This window comes from Tympanuchus pallidicinctus, unplaced genomic scaffold (genome assembly GCF_026119805.1).
Source record: "Tympanuchus pallidicinctus isolate F22 unplaced genomic scaffold, pur_lepc_1.0 scaffold1, whole genome shotgun sequence".
Classification (NCBI taxonomy): Eukaryota; Metazoa; Chordata; class Aves; order Galliformes; family Phasianidae; genus Tympanuchus; species Tympanuchus pallidicinctus.
In genome coordinates this window covers 14038551-14058279 of record NW_026294618.1, presented here as the reverse complement: position 1 = coordinate 14058279, position 19729 = coordinate 14038551, and the positions used below count along the sequence as shown (strand labels likewise).

General features: G+C 38.8%; 1 protein-coding gene across 1 annotated transcript in view; it reads right to left on the bottom strand.

The window, feature by feature from the left end:
• NOL10 (nucleolar protein 10) overlaps positions 1–19729 on the bottom strand; it is a 46282-nt gene that overhangs the window by 9229 nt on the left and 17324 nt on the right. The window contains exons 13-17 of the mRNA XM_052690072.1: positions 19028–19080; positions 1723–1849; positions 864–943; positions 646–744; positions 214–303 (exon numbers count right to left, since the gene is read on the bottom strand). Of these exons, the coding sequence (XP_052546032.1) occupies positions 214–303; positions 646–744; positions 864–943; positions 1723–1849; positions 19028–19080 (449 nt within the window). The remainder of the gene's footprint in view (positions 1–213; positions 304–645; positions 745–863; positions 944–1722; positions 1850–19027; positions 19081–19729) is intronic.

Sequence of the window (19729 nt, the reverse complement as noted above, 5' to 3'; positions counted from 1 at the left end):
AAATTTGCAATATAGATGACAATGTTACTGAAGGGCCTTTCTAGCTCTTTAGTTATAGAAGCCAATCTTACAGTCACCCAGTAAAGTAAGTTATTTATGAGACAAGAAAGAATGGATTTTTGAATCTTTTGGGCAGAAAACAGCAAGTCAGTAACTGTAAGCATTACCATTTCTGCATTCCAGGTTAGAGAAGCACCTAAAACAGACGCTCACCTTTTGTTTCCTTTTTCTAGTAGCCTGTTGTTCCTCTCCTTCTTCTTCAATCAGTTTGAGGGCAAGCTCTTTATTGACCTTGGGAAGTTTCTAAAGAATATACATGGAATGCTGGTATAAATAGAATACTGATATAGAAAACAGTATTGTGTTTATATATCTCCTTTCAGAGTACACATTTTAATGAAATAAGGCGTTTAGGGTAAAGACAAACAGAAACAACAAGTTTTATCACCAGGTTATCTGCTCAAGCAGCAGAGTCACTCATCTGTGGGATTGATATGCATAAGAATTTTATGGCTCCAATCAAAAGCTAAGTTTACTTTTTGTCTCTGATGATAAACAAAATCAAGTCCTAAGCAATTACACCTCTAAGATACACTTAGGAATACATCACTCTATGAATATGTTTTCAGAAGCATATTCATTTACCTTCAGCTGAACTCTCTGTGCACGTGTTTCTTCTATTTTCTGTCTTATTTTCTCTCTTCTGTATTCTTCATAAGCAAAAGGGTTGGCCATCATTTTTGCCTTTGATTAAGCAGAAGAAAGTAAAAAGAACATCATTAATACAGGATGCAGTCCTGTTTGTGGGGAGAAACATATTTTATTGTTAATAGTGAAAGTTTACAAGCATCATCCTCTTTTACCTTATGGTAAAGCCTTATGTCCATGAAAAAACCATGCATATATGCTCTGAGCAATGATGATCCAATGAGATGAGCAAGGCCTGGGAAAAAATTACAGAGGATTTCAAAGAGCTTTCATGGATAGAGAACTATTCCAAGCTAGCCACTTCACTTACTCAGTTCAAGACAAACAAGAACTGCTGACGCGATGCATCAATCTCTAACAGTCACACCCAGTACATCAAGACTAAGTTAAACAACAACAAAAAATCAGACAGCAAGAAATCTAAGCTACTTCAGAGCAACAGAATCAGTATTTCTTACATGTTATGCTTTTTAAAGATGCCTACAAGCACTGCAAACCATAGCCACTTTATAAAGAAAAACTAAGAGATTTTTTAACAGAAAGTCTATACATGTTTGACAATCACTTTTTTTACTGTGGCATAGAGATGTTTTGATTCAGAGAGTTTTGCCTTAGGTCACTATCTTTGAAGAATCAACATGGTGAAAGAAATACAGTACCATAACAGATCATAAAACTATCACCCCAGGCCTTAACCTGAGAGTAAGAACCAAAATACTTCAAGAGTTTTCAAATTTTCCTTCCACGTATCTTCTTAGAAATTCAAAACCGAGAAAAAAGAAATCTTTTATAACAAACCAAAGAACAAAAGGTCATCGGTCTGCTATATTAATAACCAAGATGACTGGAAGAAACTACTGCCAATGAATTTTGAATGGTTCCCCAACATTTCTCACTGATAGGTCACATACGAACTACAAAACTTACAAATGTGTAAATGATAAACAAACAAACAAGGCAAACAAAAAAACCTGAGCAAAGATATCAACTAACAAGGAGATTCAAATGTTTTACCTAAATTTTCAAGGTCTTTTCTGGTTACAAATTTGTAGTCATCATAAACTGTGCTCTCTGGGTTCTCTTCCAGCTCTTCAGTCAAGTTGTCCAAGAAAGAACACCATTTAGGGGCAGGTCCCAAAACCTGTGGATATTATAGTTACAAAACTGCATATTTTTACACGCACACACACACACGCACAAAAAAAAAGCCTACAGTTACATTCTCAGCTACTTTGCTGTAATAAATGAATCCCTCTGAAGTCAAATAAACCTTAAGAACAACAGCAGGTAAACCTACTGCATGCATTCTCAATAAGGAGTACAACTGATTATGTGTTAATTTAACAGAGGTCATTTATTTGAGATCAACAATATAGAGACCTAAAGTGTTCCACGTGATCCTAGTCTGACCAAGTAATTTATTAAAAGCTCAGAGCTCAATGTTACAAATACAATTGAGAAGGTAACTAAGGGCAGTAGGTATCAGCTAATCTGTAAAGCACAGCTGGATCGTAAACTCATTACTTCACTACATAATCATGTCAAATCCTATTCTGCCCTATTTACTTTAATTAAAACAGAACACCACAGGTATATTTAATGCACTTTTATTCAAGGAAAATTCAGACTGTGTGAAAAATAATGGGGAATACTGAAAAACAAAACTTGCATATTTCCGCCATGAGGCAAAGGAATTATTTGAACAATATTATGTGGCACCATCAACTTACTTTTCCATATATGCTTCCCCAACTTCCCAAGTTAATCATTATCTCCCTTCACTTTTCCCTCCTGCTGTTCTGATTGAAATTCCACTCTATCTTGATACACACAGGCACATTCAGCTGTTCCAATATTGTTATTTTAGTAGCTAAGCTAGCTGAATGGAAAAATCCAACACTACATTTTTTTCTCTAGAGCAAACCAGATGGTATTTTAGAACATAAAGAAATCAGTTATCTCCTAGAGAAGGACTCTGAATGAGACTTCCATTTTGTTTACTAAAAATTCATATGAAAAACTCCACACACACACTCACACACGTATATACAACATGGTTTCCCTAACAAGAGAAGGCAATCAGTAGGCATGTACTACATGTACTGTAGTAGTCTTCTACTGGAAATAGACTACTACAAGTCTATACAGATCTTTGAAGACAACTATAGACAAAAATTCTAGACCATAACAATCTACTGATATTCTAGACTAAAGCTCTGGACAATAATACTCTGCAATACCATTGCCTTTGTATCTCGCATGATTTGTCTTTAGATGAGAACTGTAACACCCAATTTTATTCATTCATTCATTCGTTTATTTATTGGCTGTATATTTTAGTCCAATTAGTAAGAGCTTACAGGGAAAGCCCTGAGATGTCACTGACAAGAAAGTTTCCACTCCTTAAAGGATTAGCCAAACTCCCACTTTTGATCTTGCAACAGCTTAATCATACAATTTTCAGATCAGTTTTGTGTCAACACTGCAGATTTTCCATGTAGGTTTCTGTTATTTCGTCTCAAATTCACTTCTAAATATAAATGCCAATTTTTTATATCAATTAGAAGTCTAGAAATATAAAATGTCCCACTATTTTTCATGCCATTGAATAAATCAGTAGTCATTTCTTCATTACCATATCAACAAAACATGACTAGAATAGGGAAATCTCCTTTAAACTATACTAACTAAACATAACTTCTGTAATCAAATCTAAGTTTCTGTGCTCATGATTTTTAGCAGTGAGAGTTGAGACTCCTCGGCTCTCCAATTAAATAAAGAGTTTCCCTTCATTCCATCTTGCTGACACACTATGTAAAGATCACTATCACTTCAATAAACTTTTTTCATCACTGCCATTTGCATGGCACTTATCTGTTCAAGCATTACACACCACATATTACTCATTAGAATTTAGACAACTGTAACCAATTAGGGTAATCCCCACATGTGATCTTGACTGGTGTAAATCTTTAAAAGAAGAACTAACGCACAAGCTTCAGAAATCACGGAAAAAAGTTTATCTGCTCTTCAGCTATAGCTCCACTCTGTATTGGAACAGCAGCAGTCAAAGCTGGAACTTAAAAGCCTGCAGTACAGTATTTTGCAGGAGTGTAGGTTTTAGGGGAAAACAGTAAATAAATAAAATAAAACCACAGCAGTGTAACTGTGCACATTATGGGAACCAGGTTACGTTAAGACAAGATTCAGGAATGCAACTTTTCCCCTGTACCAGGTCACTGGTTTCTGTCTGTGCAGCAGCACACGTGGAAAAGCTGGGCTCCACAGCCTCAACTTCACAGTTTTATGAACTATCAGATAGGTTTCTCTGTGACTATCAGAAAAGTATACAGCTAATGGGAAAATCCTTATTAAATGAGTGCACGTCTAAACCTGGCTTTTGCTCAAATATTTCTTAGGCTAGGAAAACCAGACATCATCACCAATGATGTGAGCAAAACAATATTTTTTCTATGTTCATTATTACTCCATTTTCAGCAGAATTACCACTTTTTGAAACAATCTCCACTGATTTCCAGTGAAAGTGAAAAAGACCATCTTTGAAACTATTTTTGCCTATTAACACAGCAGCCCAGGCTGTAGGCTGAGCCAGCTGGCAGCGACACAGGCAGACTGCTTCCTGCTTTCCCTCCTTCCTCCTGAAAGGATTCCAAACAAGATGTGATCAAGGCCTGGGAATCCTCTGTTGCTGGGCAAGGCCACAAGGCACCCCTTCTCCTGAGCAGGAGACACAGAGCAGGGCACACTGACCACAGAGATTTCTCGCTGCAGCCCTCATTCAACATGGATGCTACAGGTGACTTGCCTTTGATGTGCTGTACAAAACCACATGAAGCAAAGATACAAGCTTTTAACTAATATTATTAGCACCAGGCCATCTAATGCCAAATTTTTATTAGTATACATTAGAATGTCTTTTTTTTTCCCTGTGTAAACATGGAAAACAAAATATGACAAATAACGTAGCATTCAACTCATCTGAGTTTACAAGCTGTTCCCAGGGCAAGGCCAAACTGCCAAGAACAGTTTTGAAAATACTATAAAATAGCTTCAGAGAACACAGTTCTATTTTACAAGACAATTCAACCATCTTGTACCACCATGTCCCTTGCATGGTGCAGCTCTGCATAGCGCTGTACTGTACTCAGGGCCATGCCTATTCCTTGAGCACCATTCTGTATCTTCCCTGCAATTAATGAACATGAGGATACACTAGGTGCTACTCTTAGCCCACAACAGATGCTCCTTATCTTCAGTTTGGAGCACCAGACAGCACTTGCACACTTTTAAATGCCACGTGACAACATGAAACCAAAAGAACAGGTCTAATCCTATCAATTCTAAATGTGCAATTCACTCAACCTATAAGCAGCCCAAGATGCTCAGTCAGATGTCATGAGATTTATATTAATCAACTTCAAATGCACAAACCAACATACGTGCACACAAGAATCTGCTTGAAGACCCACCAACAGATTGAGGGAGGTGATCCTGCCCCTCTGCTCTGCGCTGGTGAGGCCTCACCTGGAGTACTACATCCAGATGTGGAATACAGGAGAGATGTAGACCTGCTGAAGTGCATCCAGAGGAGAGTCACAAAAATGATTCAAGGGATGGAACACCTCTCCTTCAAAGACAGGCTGAGAGAGGTGGGGCTGTTCAGCCTGGAGAAGAGAAGGGTCCAGGGACACCTGAGAGTGGCCTTTCAGTTTCTATAGAAAAGCTGTGAGAAGGGGACAGATTCTTTATAAGGATCTGTTGTGATAGGAGAAGGGGAAATGGTTTCAAACTAAAGCAGGGGAGATTTACACTGGATATAAGAAATAAGTTTTTTACAATAAGGGTGGTGAGGCACTGGCACAGGCTGCCCAGGGAGGTGGTGGATGCCCCATTGATGGAGACACCCAAGCTCGGGGCTCCGAGCAGCTGATGGAGCTGTGGGTGTCCCTGTTCATTGCAGGGGAGTTGGACCAGATGGCCTTTGAGGGTCCCATCCAACTCAAACAATGCTACGATTTAAGGTACCAAATCCACAGAAGAGAACTCAGCAGTTGGACTTTCCTCAAATGGTCAGAACAGGTGCCAAAATCTACTTTTTAAGACATTAAACAGTGAATTCCAGGAATAATACATACAAGACAGCTATCTCTTCAGCTATCAGACATGAGATATCAGAAATGCGTCGAGTCAAATATCAGAGACTCTTCCCAAATTTTATTTATGTATTTTAACAATTAAAAACATGCAAAGGTGTTTATAAGAAGCAGAGATCAGATTTTAAATAATTAAATTGAATTTGTCAAGTCTAAACTGCCTAAATTCCCTCTGGAAAACTAACAGTGTGCACATGGACATCATTCAGCAAAACTCTTAAGTGCTTCCAGAGTCTCCGCCTTAGCTCTACAGGACAGCACCTTACAGCTTCACAGATACTAGCACTGTGATGCTGCACCATGCCATACCCACAGGAACACATAAAATTACAAAGTTACAAGTAAGTATGAAAATAAATCACTATTTTTCATGACATACTGCAGAAGTAAAACCTCCTTTCAAAAATCTTCAAATTGTTCATCCATCCTTTATGGATGTTGAAGTTCAGACTGTACGACCTTTATGAGGCAGCAAAAATATTCCACTGCAGTGACAGCATTCATTGCCATTCTATTTGAATAATGTCAATTACAGCAGAAATAGCAGATCTGTAACCGGGCACAGTGTATTGTGCAGGATTACCAGTTAGATGATAATTTTAATAGCTATAAGGCAGGATACGGACTGGCTAATGAGAAACAGTTTATGCTAATTACTGCACAGAAAGGAGGTTACAAGTGAAGCTATTGAATATTTTCACCAGTGACTGCCACATGGAGTGGGAAAATGCCTGAGAAATGTACTAATGACAAACTCCCTGAAAACTACAAAGCTGCAAATTGAATGACATTTTCAGCCAATCACTACCAGATGCAAAGAACAGAATAGGCAAAAATGATACTATCTGACCACAAATCAATAGCACAATCATAAAGCCACTGTATTAGGATAGGACAGGGACACTAATACAGCAGAGACATCTTGTAAAGCTTCAGGTAATCATGCTCAGCACACACGAATGCAAAGCGTAACACAGACAGTGAAAAGCCACCAGGATGATTTGTGAAGCACTAAGAACAAATACATGCAAAGCTATCGCAGTAACACTGCCAACTTAGCTAAACATCAGAAAATGCGTGGAGATAATAGGAAGAGTCACAACTGATCTTAAGATGAAATGTGACATATTTATGGACAAGATGATACAATCTGGCCGCCTGTGATAAAACAGCCTGGGACACCGTGACCCAAGGAAGACCTCCAACTGCACTGTTCTCATTAAAATAAAAAAATGCCTTCAAGCAGTTAAACACAGAAAATTCTTTTCTAAATTAAATATACTTTATACACATGACTCAATGCTTTCACATGCATATCTTACCTGTCGGACACATACATACGTTTTTGATCTACATGCACACGTATGCACACACACACATTTCATAAAGCACCATAATCATTTTAAATTTGTAACTATTTGCTGGAGAAAGCAAATGCACATCTACATGTGCACACATTGCTTCAATTATGCTAGTCAACAGGAGAGGGAGATTAGAGAAGGTCTCATGAGGGAGGAGAAGAAACTGGGCGATCTCCAGGGTGTGGGCAGTGATTGAAATGTGCAATTGTGTTTTCAACGTAATTAGCTCCCTAATTGCATAGCCAGGTTTAATTAATGCAATTACATGAGTAATTAATTACTATTCATTTTAAGAGTACTGTTTTTAATGTTTTGTTCTCTAATTTTAAGCATTAGACAGATCTCAATATGTAATAATTTTGAAAAGTTTCCATCATAGGCATCGAAAAGGGAAGAGGAAAAACAATACCTTGCTATACCCTGTTACCCCTCATGGTTACATCAACCACACCGGTAACTCCCAAAACCCAGCTGTACTGTTTCTGGCTTGTACACGCCATAGCCTCCATCTCTCCATTCTTATTTCTCACTTAGGGTTTCGGTGTGCAGAGGCCACATACTTTGGAGAAGCCATGAGACGGGCCTGTGTTAGAGGAGAGCCCTGGGGTGACGTTACCTTGTTACGTTTCTGTCTACATTTCCATATACAGTACCTGTCCCACAGCAACCAACGTCCTCCAAACAATTCACAATTTTCAATATCATCCTGCCATTCCTTTCTATTCTGCTTTTCCCCTATAAACGCTCCACAACCAGCTCCAGTTGTGCCCTTTCAATCTCTGAAGTAATCCCATTTAATTTATGAGTAAAATTCTTTAATTCTCTAAATTAAATGGATTTTGACAATAGATTCCAAATGAATTATCCATATGCTTTCATTTTTCATTTCATGTCTTCTTTCACTTTACATTATTATATGGATTTGATTCTTTTACAACAACTAACTTCCAGGGCCAACAAGTAGCTCACAGGAGCACAGCTATGACTAAGAAATTGAAAAGCTCTTTTCTTTTTCCTCTTTGCTCCTGACAACAGCATTGCATTTGGTTTTAAGCCCATACACTCATAAATGTCAATGAACTATACAATGAGTTGGCTTTTTCTCTCACTATAACTCCAGCACATCCAGACATTTTTGGCAGATTCATTAATCTGAGGGAGGTTGGTTTTTCTACCTTTCACTATGCTGCCAAATGAGCATTGGGGGTTTTGCTTCTTAAGGGAGCACGTTAAAGAAAATGTTGCTCTTTTAAGATCTTTCTAGTGCTAAACAAGAACTGCTATAGGAACTTGCACACCTCTTTTGGGAAATAAATACTACATCTTTCTTGCCTGGTAGTTAATAGATAGCAACGACTTCTTTTTCTAATCCTACATAGTTTGGCTTTGTAGATGGTGTATTTGTTTTTATTAATCTCAGATCCTCCCAGCTGGCAGATATCAGTTGCTTACCAGTCACAGGCCTGCTCTCATTAAACTGTCTTCTCATAGAAGCTACCACATTCTGAAGAAGGCAATGGTCCTGTTCCTTGTAATGTTGAGAAAGAAGTGCCAAAATAGGGATAGCAAATAATTTTTCAGCAAAGACAGAACATTACTGTCACAAGTAAAGAAAATCAGCAGATTAATTCCCTTTCTCACACGACAGGAAGAAAAAGGGATACTTCTTAAATCAATCACCACCAGTGGCATTAAGAATTAAAGAGTCTAATGCTTTCATCAGTATCCCTATCATGTTCTGACATGCTGACACACAGAAAAGATAAATCCTAGACAGTATTGCTATGGTCTTTTCTATTTTCCAAATTCCTTATTCATTTTTTCAGCTCTCTAGACATACAGAGCTGCGAAGATTAGATGACAGAAAATAAGTAAAAACTTGAAGCACAAGAACCCACTACTTTCATTTTAAGTCAACTAATCAAACAAAGCTCAAGGTAAGAGAATGGCTTCCCTAAGCCATAAGAAAACATGACTTTCTTTAAGCACTTTCCCACCACAGAAAACAAATTAACAGTTCTCCAAACTTTCCAAGAGCACCACCACTCTCACCCTTTATTTTCAGGTGTGATGGTAGGGAAACAGATAAGGAAGATGAGAGAATTCTTAATTGCCCTGGATATGTCAGCTATATCAGGAAAGAACTTCCACACAAGTTCTGCTTGTTTCAATATTATCAAAAATGTGCATCACAAAATGTAACAGCATCAGTCACTAGTACCAAGGCCATGAGCCAACAATGGATAAGGCTTGAAAACTATCACTTAGATTGATTTTATGCTGCTGACTGCAACCTACATTACAACCAAGCAGGAACTAAGAATAAGCTAGAAATGCAAGATCTCTGATGGAACGGGAAGCTTTCCAGCTGTCACCCTGCATGGTGACTTGCCTCTCTTCTGTGACTGGAAAACTGGAGTCATGCAATACAAGCCAGATAGCAAGTAATTTTACAACATAATTATCTTTAAGCTCACAAAAACCAAACTGACTATTGCATTTCAGAGCATGACCTGCATTTTACAGACATTCAAGGAAAGCTACAGGTAAAGAAATAGTAGCAAGTGCAGCTGTACTACTTTATGTAACAGACAAGCCACTGGAAATCCAGGAGCATGTGAGTTTCTGATAATTCCCTATCATGGCAGTTTAATGGCTCTTTGCAAATCTGGCAGCAAACTGGTCTGGGTGTTTATACCGCGTCTGCCAGACAATATACAGGAAAGGAAAAGCAGCTACCTGTTAGGAATGTGCAGCTCCTCCAGACAGATGAGGATACCTTATCACAAACCAACCTACTCTTTCCAGAGAACAATTTCAGTAATAAGTTTTATGGAACTTTGGAAATGATTTTCTCTGAGTAGGAAATATCTTTCAAAACGTTTCTGAATGCTAGCTTCCATACATTTGATTAGGTCTATTCATCTATCAGGTTTGCATGATAGAAATCTTAAATCTTTACAACTTTGAAACTATTTCTGTAAATAAGTCATAACTCAGCACATCTGATTCACTGGTAATGCAGCCAGACGACAATACAGACAAGCTACGAGATCCTCCACTTTCAAAAATACAGTGTAATCTTCAGTTACACACAGAATTATCATATCCTTTGTCTTTTCTGATAAAAAAAGCTTAAAAACCCACAAGTTGACAGAACATAGTACAGCATAAAACTTCCTTCTCAGTGATTATACCTTTTAATTACTTGTGATGGTGCTGCTCATTAAAGAAAAAGGAGGACAAATGTCTATCATACTGTTACTCATAGCAGCAGTAAGCAGGACTCATGCTTCATAATCCATTCATGATGTTAAACTACTACATCAGTAGCACCATCACCATCTACAACAAATTTTAAAGGAAGATCAGAAATTGCTTCCCACTTATCACAGATCAGTGCTTTTCTTCTGTGTATGTGTGAAAAGCAGTTACCTTCTTTCACTCAGTGCATGGGAAAGAGAGGATATCCTTTGTTGGGAATAAGCCTAGCGTGTTATTTTTCAGTTTGATAGTGTTTAGGTTAAAAAGAGGAAGTTCACATTTCTGTTTATCAAGATAAACAATTTTTTTCCTAAGCTTGTTAATAGTGTGAGATGGGTAATATATCATTCAGCAAGCGTTCTTATATTGTTTGCACAATTTTATGTATAAAGGATTAGAATGTTCTGAATGGAAAATTGTTCTAGAATGATACACAAAAACTCAGTTAGCTTAAAGGCCAAAGATGCACTTAACTGTCTCTTTATTAATGGAAAGTTTCTTTCTTTCAACACCATCCCAAAGCATGATTGTAATATGCTACTCCATAACATCCCTGCTTTATAGTTATTTCAGATTCTGAAATAAGCTGAACTACAGTTGAGACCAGTATTTCCCATTCTATGTCATAACTACTGCATTTTTGTTTTACAATGTTTTATTCCCAGGGAATGAAATGTTTTCTGGACAGTGACAAAAAAAATCTCTTGGCTCAATTCAGTTCCATGGTTGCTTTCCACCTTACCAAAAAGGTCTTCAGGTAATAGCTGCATTGACGTAGATGAACAACTGTCTTCTTGGAAACAATTCAGACTCAACATACCATCTTCAAGAAGACAGTTTGAGCATTTCAGGATGACCTAATAATACCAGTCAGAAGACATGAAGACATCCTAAAAGAAATCATAATCTTACAGGCTACTCCTAATCTTTTCTACTACTATCAAAGTGCCAGTCACTACAACTACATGAAAGGAGGTTGTAGCATGGTAGGAGTTGGCCTTTTTTTTCGTGTGTAACTAGTGAAGGAACAAGAGCTAATGGCTTCAAGCTCACCAGGGGAAGTCCAGGTTGAATATCAGGAAAAAATTCTTCTCAGAAAGAGTGGTAAGGCATTGAAACAGTCTGCCAAGGGAAGTGATGAAGTCACCATCCCTGGAGGTGTTCAAGAAAAGGGCAGATGCCAAACTGAGTGACATGGTTTAGCGGTATGGTGGTGATGGGTTGATGACTAGACTAAGATGATCTTAGCAGTCTTTCCAACCTTAATGATTCTATGATTCTGTGAAATATGAAGAGTTGTACTATTTAATTTATAGCTTTTGCCATGCAGAAGCCAAACATCAGATTAGAAGATGAGACTCATAACACCAAATGGCACCCACAACCACTTGAATGCTGGCTGATGATACACAACACTGGTCTTAGCACAACCGGTGGAGAGGTGTTACCCTCTAACCATATTCCACTATATGAAGATCCAAGAGAGAAGGGACAACAGTTAGTAGACCTTAAAAAAAACAAAAAAAAACAAAAAAAACCAAGGAAGAATGAGAAAGAAAACGTTAGACTGATAAAAATTGATGGGACGGTTCTGAAAGGCTGTAACACAGAGTTACGTGTGGAGCATGCCATACACAAAGAATCTCTGACGTCTTTAAGTGAGAAACAACAAAACTTGAGAATAAATCTCTGATTATTATAACCCTTGTATAGAGCTGGTCAATGGCCCTGTCACCAGACTGACAACTCTTCATCTCTTCATTCAGTTCATTCAGAAGAGGCAGCTAACTTGAAAACTTACAGTCTAACCAAAACACGTTCTCCTAAGACTAAGAATTTTTTTTTTCTTTAAAGACTGTACATTTGTGAGTAGTATAAAAAAAAAGAAAAAAAAGAAAAAAAAGAAAAAAAAAAAAACAGTGATAACAATTAATACAGGCAAGCAGAGAATCTAAAAAACAAAGAAACAAAATTATTTAAAATAACATGTATGAAAGGAAAGAAGCACCAAGAGTATCTAGTTTGAAAAGTTTGAAAAGCCACTTCATTTGATGAGGACAAAGTCAATAAATATTTCTAGCAATAACAAGACACGTACATCCAAAGAGGGTATTGTATTAGACCCAAAATGAAGATATTCTTGGAGAAACTGAATCACTGAATAGGCAAGAAATAGCTGCCCTTGAAACACTTCCACTTTATAACTCCAACAGCCCTGAACTAGGAGAGCAACGGGATACCAAATGATTCTCCAAAACCACCTGAAGAAAAGCCAGAGATGCTCCAGGATTTATTTCTTCTTAAAGAGCTTAATATCTTCCCTACACCAAAAGTACATTGCTTCTAGCCTCAACAGGGAGTTTTCTGCCAAGACTGCAGGCAAGTAAAACAAAAACAAAACAAAAGAAAAAAATATATATCCAGAACATAGAATATTACACTCAATTAATTAAACTCTTAATTGCTCTCTTCTTTTAGCAGCCTAATGAATACAGCAAGTTTAGTTTCAGTATGCATATGTAACCCAAATTTTCAAGTCCAGCGAAGGAGACAAGACTGGTTTGAAATATCTGCACTAAGATGAGATGTGTTCATGTAACCAGTAATAATCATTCAGAATGAATAACATATGTGCTCCTTTCTTTCCAACCCAAGCATCCAGAAGCTAATATGTAGGCTCTGAAAAGAGAACATTACTTGTTATGGAAGCTAACAGCTTAGCTTAAATTTAAGAGAATACAGCTCATTTTAGATCTCAGTCCAGTGGACCAACAGATGCCAGATGAGCTTTTTCCTTCCTTCACTTCTTTGGACAGAACCAGGTTGCACTATTGACTCAACTTACGTTTCTGAGTCAGTAGTCTGAAAAGTATCCCAAGGCGCACACAGCTCTCATTTCAGTCTTCCCGAGGCACACATCAAAGCGAGGTACCAGGAAGCCAGCTGGCAAGAAGCAGGTTCCAAGTGTTTGCATAAACTGCAAGTTAACTATTAAACTGTTGGCAAACAGCCCGATTCCAGTCAGAGGCACTTGCCTTCATTAAAGCCCAACAAAATAAAACAAAAACAAAGTCTCTAAGCAAAGGTGCTCAAGATGTTACCTATATAAAACAAACGTTTCATTTTAACGGTCAGATTCAGCTGGGATTTAACTCACTTCCTGCACCACGTACCTGCACAGGCCATCTTCCCTCCATTTAAAACCAAATCTGTCCTTTCTAGTAAACCCAAATCGCTCCCTGCCTTTACTAACAGTTTGCAGACAAAAGAAACAATTGCTCTGATTTTTTTATTTTTTAAGGAAAATACAGTTCTCTCAGACATTCCAAGTCTCAAATATCATACCTATCATGCTGAAAATCCTGCAGTAAAAGCTGAAGCATGTCATTTCACTTACAGACAATATTATGATAGCTGTTGTCAACTCCTTCATAACCCTGAAGTTCAAGAGACAAGTCATTTTTTGCAGTGGAAATTGAGCTTTGGCATTAACAATGGAGAGAACGGGCATATGTAGACAGATAATTCATTCAGACATGAGCTCAGTCAGACCATATTCCAGGCTAGCCAGACACCCAAACCAGCTCCAGTTCAGAAGTCATACAGCTATGTTCACATAGCACTGTGCCCACACCAATAAAACCTGCTGAGAGGCTGGGTATGTTAGGCTGGGCACAGTCGTATGCTGTCTGGCCAGCTCCAATCAAGGACAGAGGATTCTGGGCCTTTCTGCATTCATCCATGGAGATATGCCCCTGTGCTGCAAGACCTCTGCACAACTCTTCTGAAATGATTGGTGGGAATGATGGGTGCTCAGGGAGCTGGCGGGGGTGACTGATGAGCCACTCTCGGCCATCTACCAGCATTCCTGGTTATCTGGAGAGGTCCCAGAGGATTGGAGGCTTGCTGATGTGACTCCCAGCTACAAGAAGGGCCGTAAGGAGGATCTGGGGAACAACAGGCCTGTCAGCCTGACCTCAGTACCAGGGAAAGTTATGGAGCAAATCACCTTGGGTGAGATCACATGGTGTGTGGGGGGAGATTAGGCCCAGCCAGCACAGATTGATGAAAGGCAGGTCATGCTTGACCAACCTCATCTCCTTCTATGACTGGGTGACCAGACTGGTAGATGAGGGAAAGGCTGCTGATGTAGCCTACCTAGACTTCAGCAAAGCCTCTGACATGGTCTCTCACAGTATTCTTCTGGGGAAACTGGCTGCCTGTGTCCTGGACAGGTATACTCTTCTCTCAGCAAAGAACTGGCCACAGGGCCCTGCCCAGCAGGTAGTGGTGAATGGAGTCCAGCTGGCAACCCATTGCAAGTGCTGTCCCCCAGGGCTCGGTACTGGGGCCCATCCTGTTTAATATCTTTATTGATGACCTAGATGAGGGGATTGAGTGCACACTCAATAAGTTTGCAGATGACACCAAGCTGGGAGGTGGTGTTGATCTGCTTGAGGGCAGGGAGGCCCTTCAGAGGGATCCAGATAAGCTGGATCACTGGGTTGAGGTGAATGCAATGAGGTTCAACAAGGTCAAGTGTCAGGTCATGCATTTTGGCCACAACAACCCCATGCAGTGTTATAGGCTTGGGGATGAGTGGCTGGATGAGTGTGGAGAAGAGAAGGACCTGGGCGTGTTGGTTGATGCTCGGCTGCACATGAGCTGACAGTGTGCTCAGGTGGCCAAGAGGGCCAACGGCATCCTGGCCTGCATTAGAAATGGTGTGGCCAGCAGCATCATCCCCTGTACTCAGCACTGGTGAGGCCACACCTCGAGTGCTGTGTTCAGTTTTGGGCCCCTCACTGCAAGAAAGACATTGAGACCCTGGAACGTGTCCGGAGAAGGGCAACAAAACTGGAGAGGGGTCTGGAGCACAGGGCTTATGAGGAGCGGCTGAGGGAGCTGGGATTGTTCAGTCTGGAGGAGAGGAGGCTCAGGGGAGACCGCATTGCACTCTACAACTTCCTGAAGGGAGGCTGTGCTGAGGAGGGGTCTGGCCTCTTCTCCCAGGCAACGAACAGAACCCAGGGAAATGGCTGCAAGCTGTACCAGAGGAGGTTTAGGTTGGACATGAGGAAGAACTTCTTCTCTCAGAGAGTGGTCAGGACTGGAATGGCTGCCCAGGGAGGTGGTGGAGTCGCCGTCCCTGGCAGTGTTCAGGAGGCATCTGGATGAGGAGCTGTGAGATATGGTTTAGTGCTTGTGGTAGCAGAGGACGGTTGGACTAGATGATCTTGTAGGTCCTTTCCAACCTTGTGATTCTATGATTCTATGATTTTTTCATATTTTGTAAACTAGAGCCCAGCACCATAAAATTCAAGATTTTAAATATCTACAGTACTCCCTTGTAGTTACTCCAATAAAGACTAAAAAAAAATCCAACCCTCAAAAAGGAGTAATAATTACTAGCACTACAGGGCAATGAGGGCTGGGGCAAACAAAGAAGAAGTACTTCCAAGAGCTCTGAAACACAACTGTCCTCCATAGCAGCAGTTTCTCCCTCAGGCGTTGATTCTGTTGTGACACTGAAGAATTAAAATTTTGTTCTTGTCATCATCTCAAAAAAGAGAGGATGCATCTTAAATTCTATTCATGACTATCTCAAAGCAAACAGAAAATTAAGCTATTCTATGAAAACAAATAAACAAAAAACCAAAATATTGAATCTTAGTTGTTACGAAAAGCCAGAAAATTTTCCTATGAAAGAAGATCAGGTAAAACAGAAAATCACTTGGTCTCTCAAGCTTTGCTCCAAAGATGCACACAGCCAAACTCATCTTTGTCTGTACAAAGGAGATTACTCAGTGTTCCAAGCACAGGTAGAAGACATGCCTTAATAACTTACTGACATACAAACCAAAGGACAGGTGTGCATTGCTGAGCTCAAATAATGAGCCCCAAAGATCAAGGAATAAAAGCAGAACATGAACACATTACTAACATTGAGTTTTTCTTAATAACAAATGGCCTGCAGCCCTAAGGCTGACATGACTTCTCCGTTTTATATTTTCTTCATTTTCTTCATTTAAAAAGATTAAACAAATAATAACAAAAACGGCCAACAAAAGCAGCTTTTGTGAGCTACCTACTCGATTTTTAGGAAATATGGCAAGTAACCCTTCAATTACAGCATGCTATTTGTGATTTGTGCCAGTCCTTTCATCCTTTCATTCCTGCCAGTGAAAAGGCAGACAGTAAGTTAGCAGAATGTGAAACTTGTGCCTTTATATCAAAGTGATTTCTTCTACCTTTAACTCTTCTGTTCTCTAAAATGAATATTACATGCTTTATGCTATCTGAAAATATTCACTTGTAGTGAACTAGAGACTGCTGAATAAAGCAACCATGCCAACACTTAAGGCACCTTCATCAGCCTTCAGATGTGAAGACATGAACTGGACAAGTTTACCCTATTCAAAAAGCAAATATAGCCTGGGTGGTAGCCTTCAAAATGAGTTTTAAGTGTTCTCATGCACATACAAAAAAAAAAAAAAACCCACAAAAAAAACCCCAAAAGAACACACAAAACCCCTGTTATTTGGGAACAAATCTTGGATCCCTTTGTATGCTCACGTATCGCTGTGAACCTAAAACCTGTAAAAAGTTATGATTTATGATTCAAACAAGTTCAGGTGGACTTAATCAGGGAATGCTGAAAAAGGAATATGGTTTAATGCTAATTTTCATTGGAACAGCCTGTACCTTGAAAAAGTACTAGACAGTATTAGGCAGTATTTATGTTTGCAGTTAATGTCTGTTGGATATAATCTTAGATCTAATACAGAGTGTTCATACTTCTTAGCTAAAAACTCCATATTCAGTTTTAGAAACATAAATCCAACATTCAGAGTGGATTCAATGAAAGTGATATCTTTTGAAAACAGGTTTTGCTTTTTTTTTTTTTTTACAGTCTGTGCAAAGAATCAAAATAATGCTAACTAGAACAAATTCTAACAACATTCACTGCTAGTGACAAATCAAGGAAATGAAACTTTTTCTTTGCTCAGTAGCAAGATTGAATATGAACCACTAACATGCTATAGTGGTAGTGTTTAATCATGCACACCTGAGGACAAAACAAAAATCTCAATGAACAATTTTCAGTGAGAAGCTGAACCCTAGCCTTAGCAACAGAAAGAATGTGCTTTTTTTGTTTTCCATTTGAATTATTTAGATGTAGCAACCAGTCAATTTAAGTTTTAAAAACTGAAGAGACTCTGAAAATGTGAGAGTTTGCCTTCTCCAACCCACTAATTAAAAAGCAGATAGGTAAAAAAGGCTTGGAGACCTACTCCTGAAACCTCTACCTACTGATAATACGTGGTCTAAAACAGAAAATACCTCTTGTCCCTCTGCCCCTTGTTACCTAAAGCATGCAACAGCTCCAGAAAGTGCTTAGAATTCAACAAATAAGACAATTAAGTGATTAGAATTCAAGAAATAGACAATTTACCACCCCTGAAACAATCTCACACAAACAACACACAGAAACCTTATGTATAAAATTCTACATTTCTTCAGATGCAAAAATCTGACAACACAGCTTGGTACAAGCGGTGTACAGAATAATTCAGAGGAGTTACTACTGGAGTTACACATGTTTACGTAACATGTATACAGTGTATGTTCCACAATGGAAAAAGCAACCTAATGAATCCATGCATCTGCTCTAAAGGGCAGAAAAATAAAAGAAAATTAAAATTGATCTCTAAAGATCAATAGTTTGTCCAAAATGTGAAGAAAGTGATTTAGGGGGAGGCGTATGTAATTTTTAAGCTCAGTATGCCCTTCTGCCTGGAACATCCATACATACACCCCAGTATTCAACTCCTACCAGGCCAAGAACACCTAGTGACAGTACTGTAGAATCAACAGTAAAACTAGAGAGAAATGTGGTGCAGTTCGCAGACACCCAAAGAGCTGCTGTTGAGTCTCCCTGAAACCTGCAGGAAAATGCCCACTTATCAGGTGAGCCTTTTGAGAGAAGAGCTCCACACTGGGCACTGAACAGAAGCTACTGCTAACAACCATACACAAAACCACGCAATAACACATCCTTGTCAGAAGAGAGAATAATATTTACTGCCATGACTACGTCACTATGTACTGAAGACACTTATGAAATATTTCCCAACAGAGCAAAACCATCACCTCAAAAGTAAGCTATACAGTCCCTACTTAGGAATTCTCTTCTGACCGGCTATCAAAAACATTTGGCTTCTTTTTTCCACATCAAAGCTCTACCTGCATTTACTACCACCACTTGCCAGTTTTGGAATCAGTAGGAAAAGACAAATTACAAGCTGTTTTGTTTGCTTGTTTGTTTGTTTGTTGTGGGTTTTAATTAATTCAACATAGTACATGAATAGATTAGGGTTAGGTTAAATGCACTTTATCATGAGAAATCAGAGAATGTAGACATGAATTTGCAGAAATCATTTTCTGACATGACAACATGAATGGCACCAAACTACTGACAGATTTACAGTAGTATCAGTAACAACTTGTATTACTTACTGGCATATAATAGATATTCATTCTAGGGGCTTCATTGGCAGTCATTAGCATTCCTAAAAAGAGATTTCCACAGTAAAAAATATCAGTCACGAGAGGACAGCTCTTACTTTTAAATACACACACACATATACTTGAAGTATTTAATTCACAAGAAGTGGATTGTACACAGGACTAAGGAAAGAAAAGCCTAATAGCAGTGCAATTAATCAAGTGTAATTTCCTATATATTCACGCCTTCTGTCCTCTATCTTAGCTTGGCATCACTAAGCAACACTAAGCTCTAACAGCTATCAGACTATCAATTTTCTTAACAAATTGAAATAGTTCATCTCGTGACACCGTCCAGAACAAATTCGGTTTGCCTTACATTTAAAATCTACTTTGGGCACAAACTAACACAAGCGAGGGGCTGGGTTTTGTTTTACTATTTTCAAACACATACTTATAGTCTAGTCATAAATCATAATAAGGTCTGCTGCTTTACTCATATTTCATCTTGGGAAATCAACAGGAGATTGTCAGCAGGAGAGACAGGATACTGTGGTTTCAAATCAAAGTGGTATTAGTCTGGTGGGGAGAGCAAAATCTGAAATCCCAATGAATTTTCCTAAGGAATGCTGAGAATAAGGGTTGCAAATACTTTGAATAGAAAAAAAAACTACTGTAAAATCCACAAAAAATTTGCAACTGTCACAGGAATAT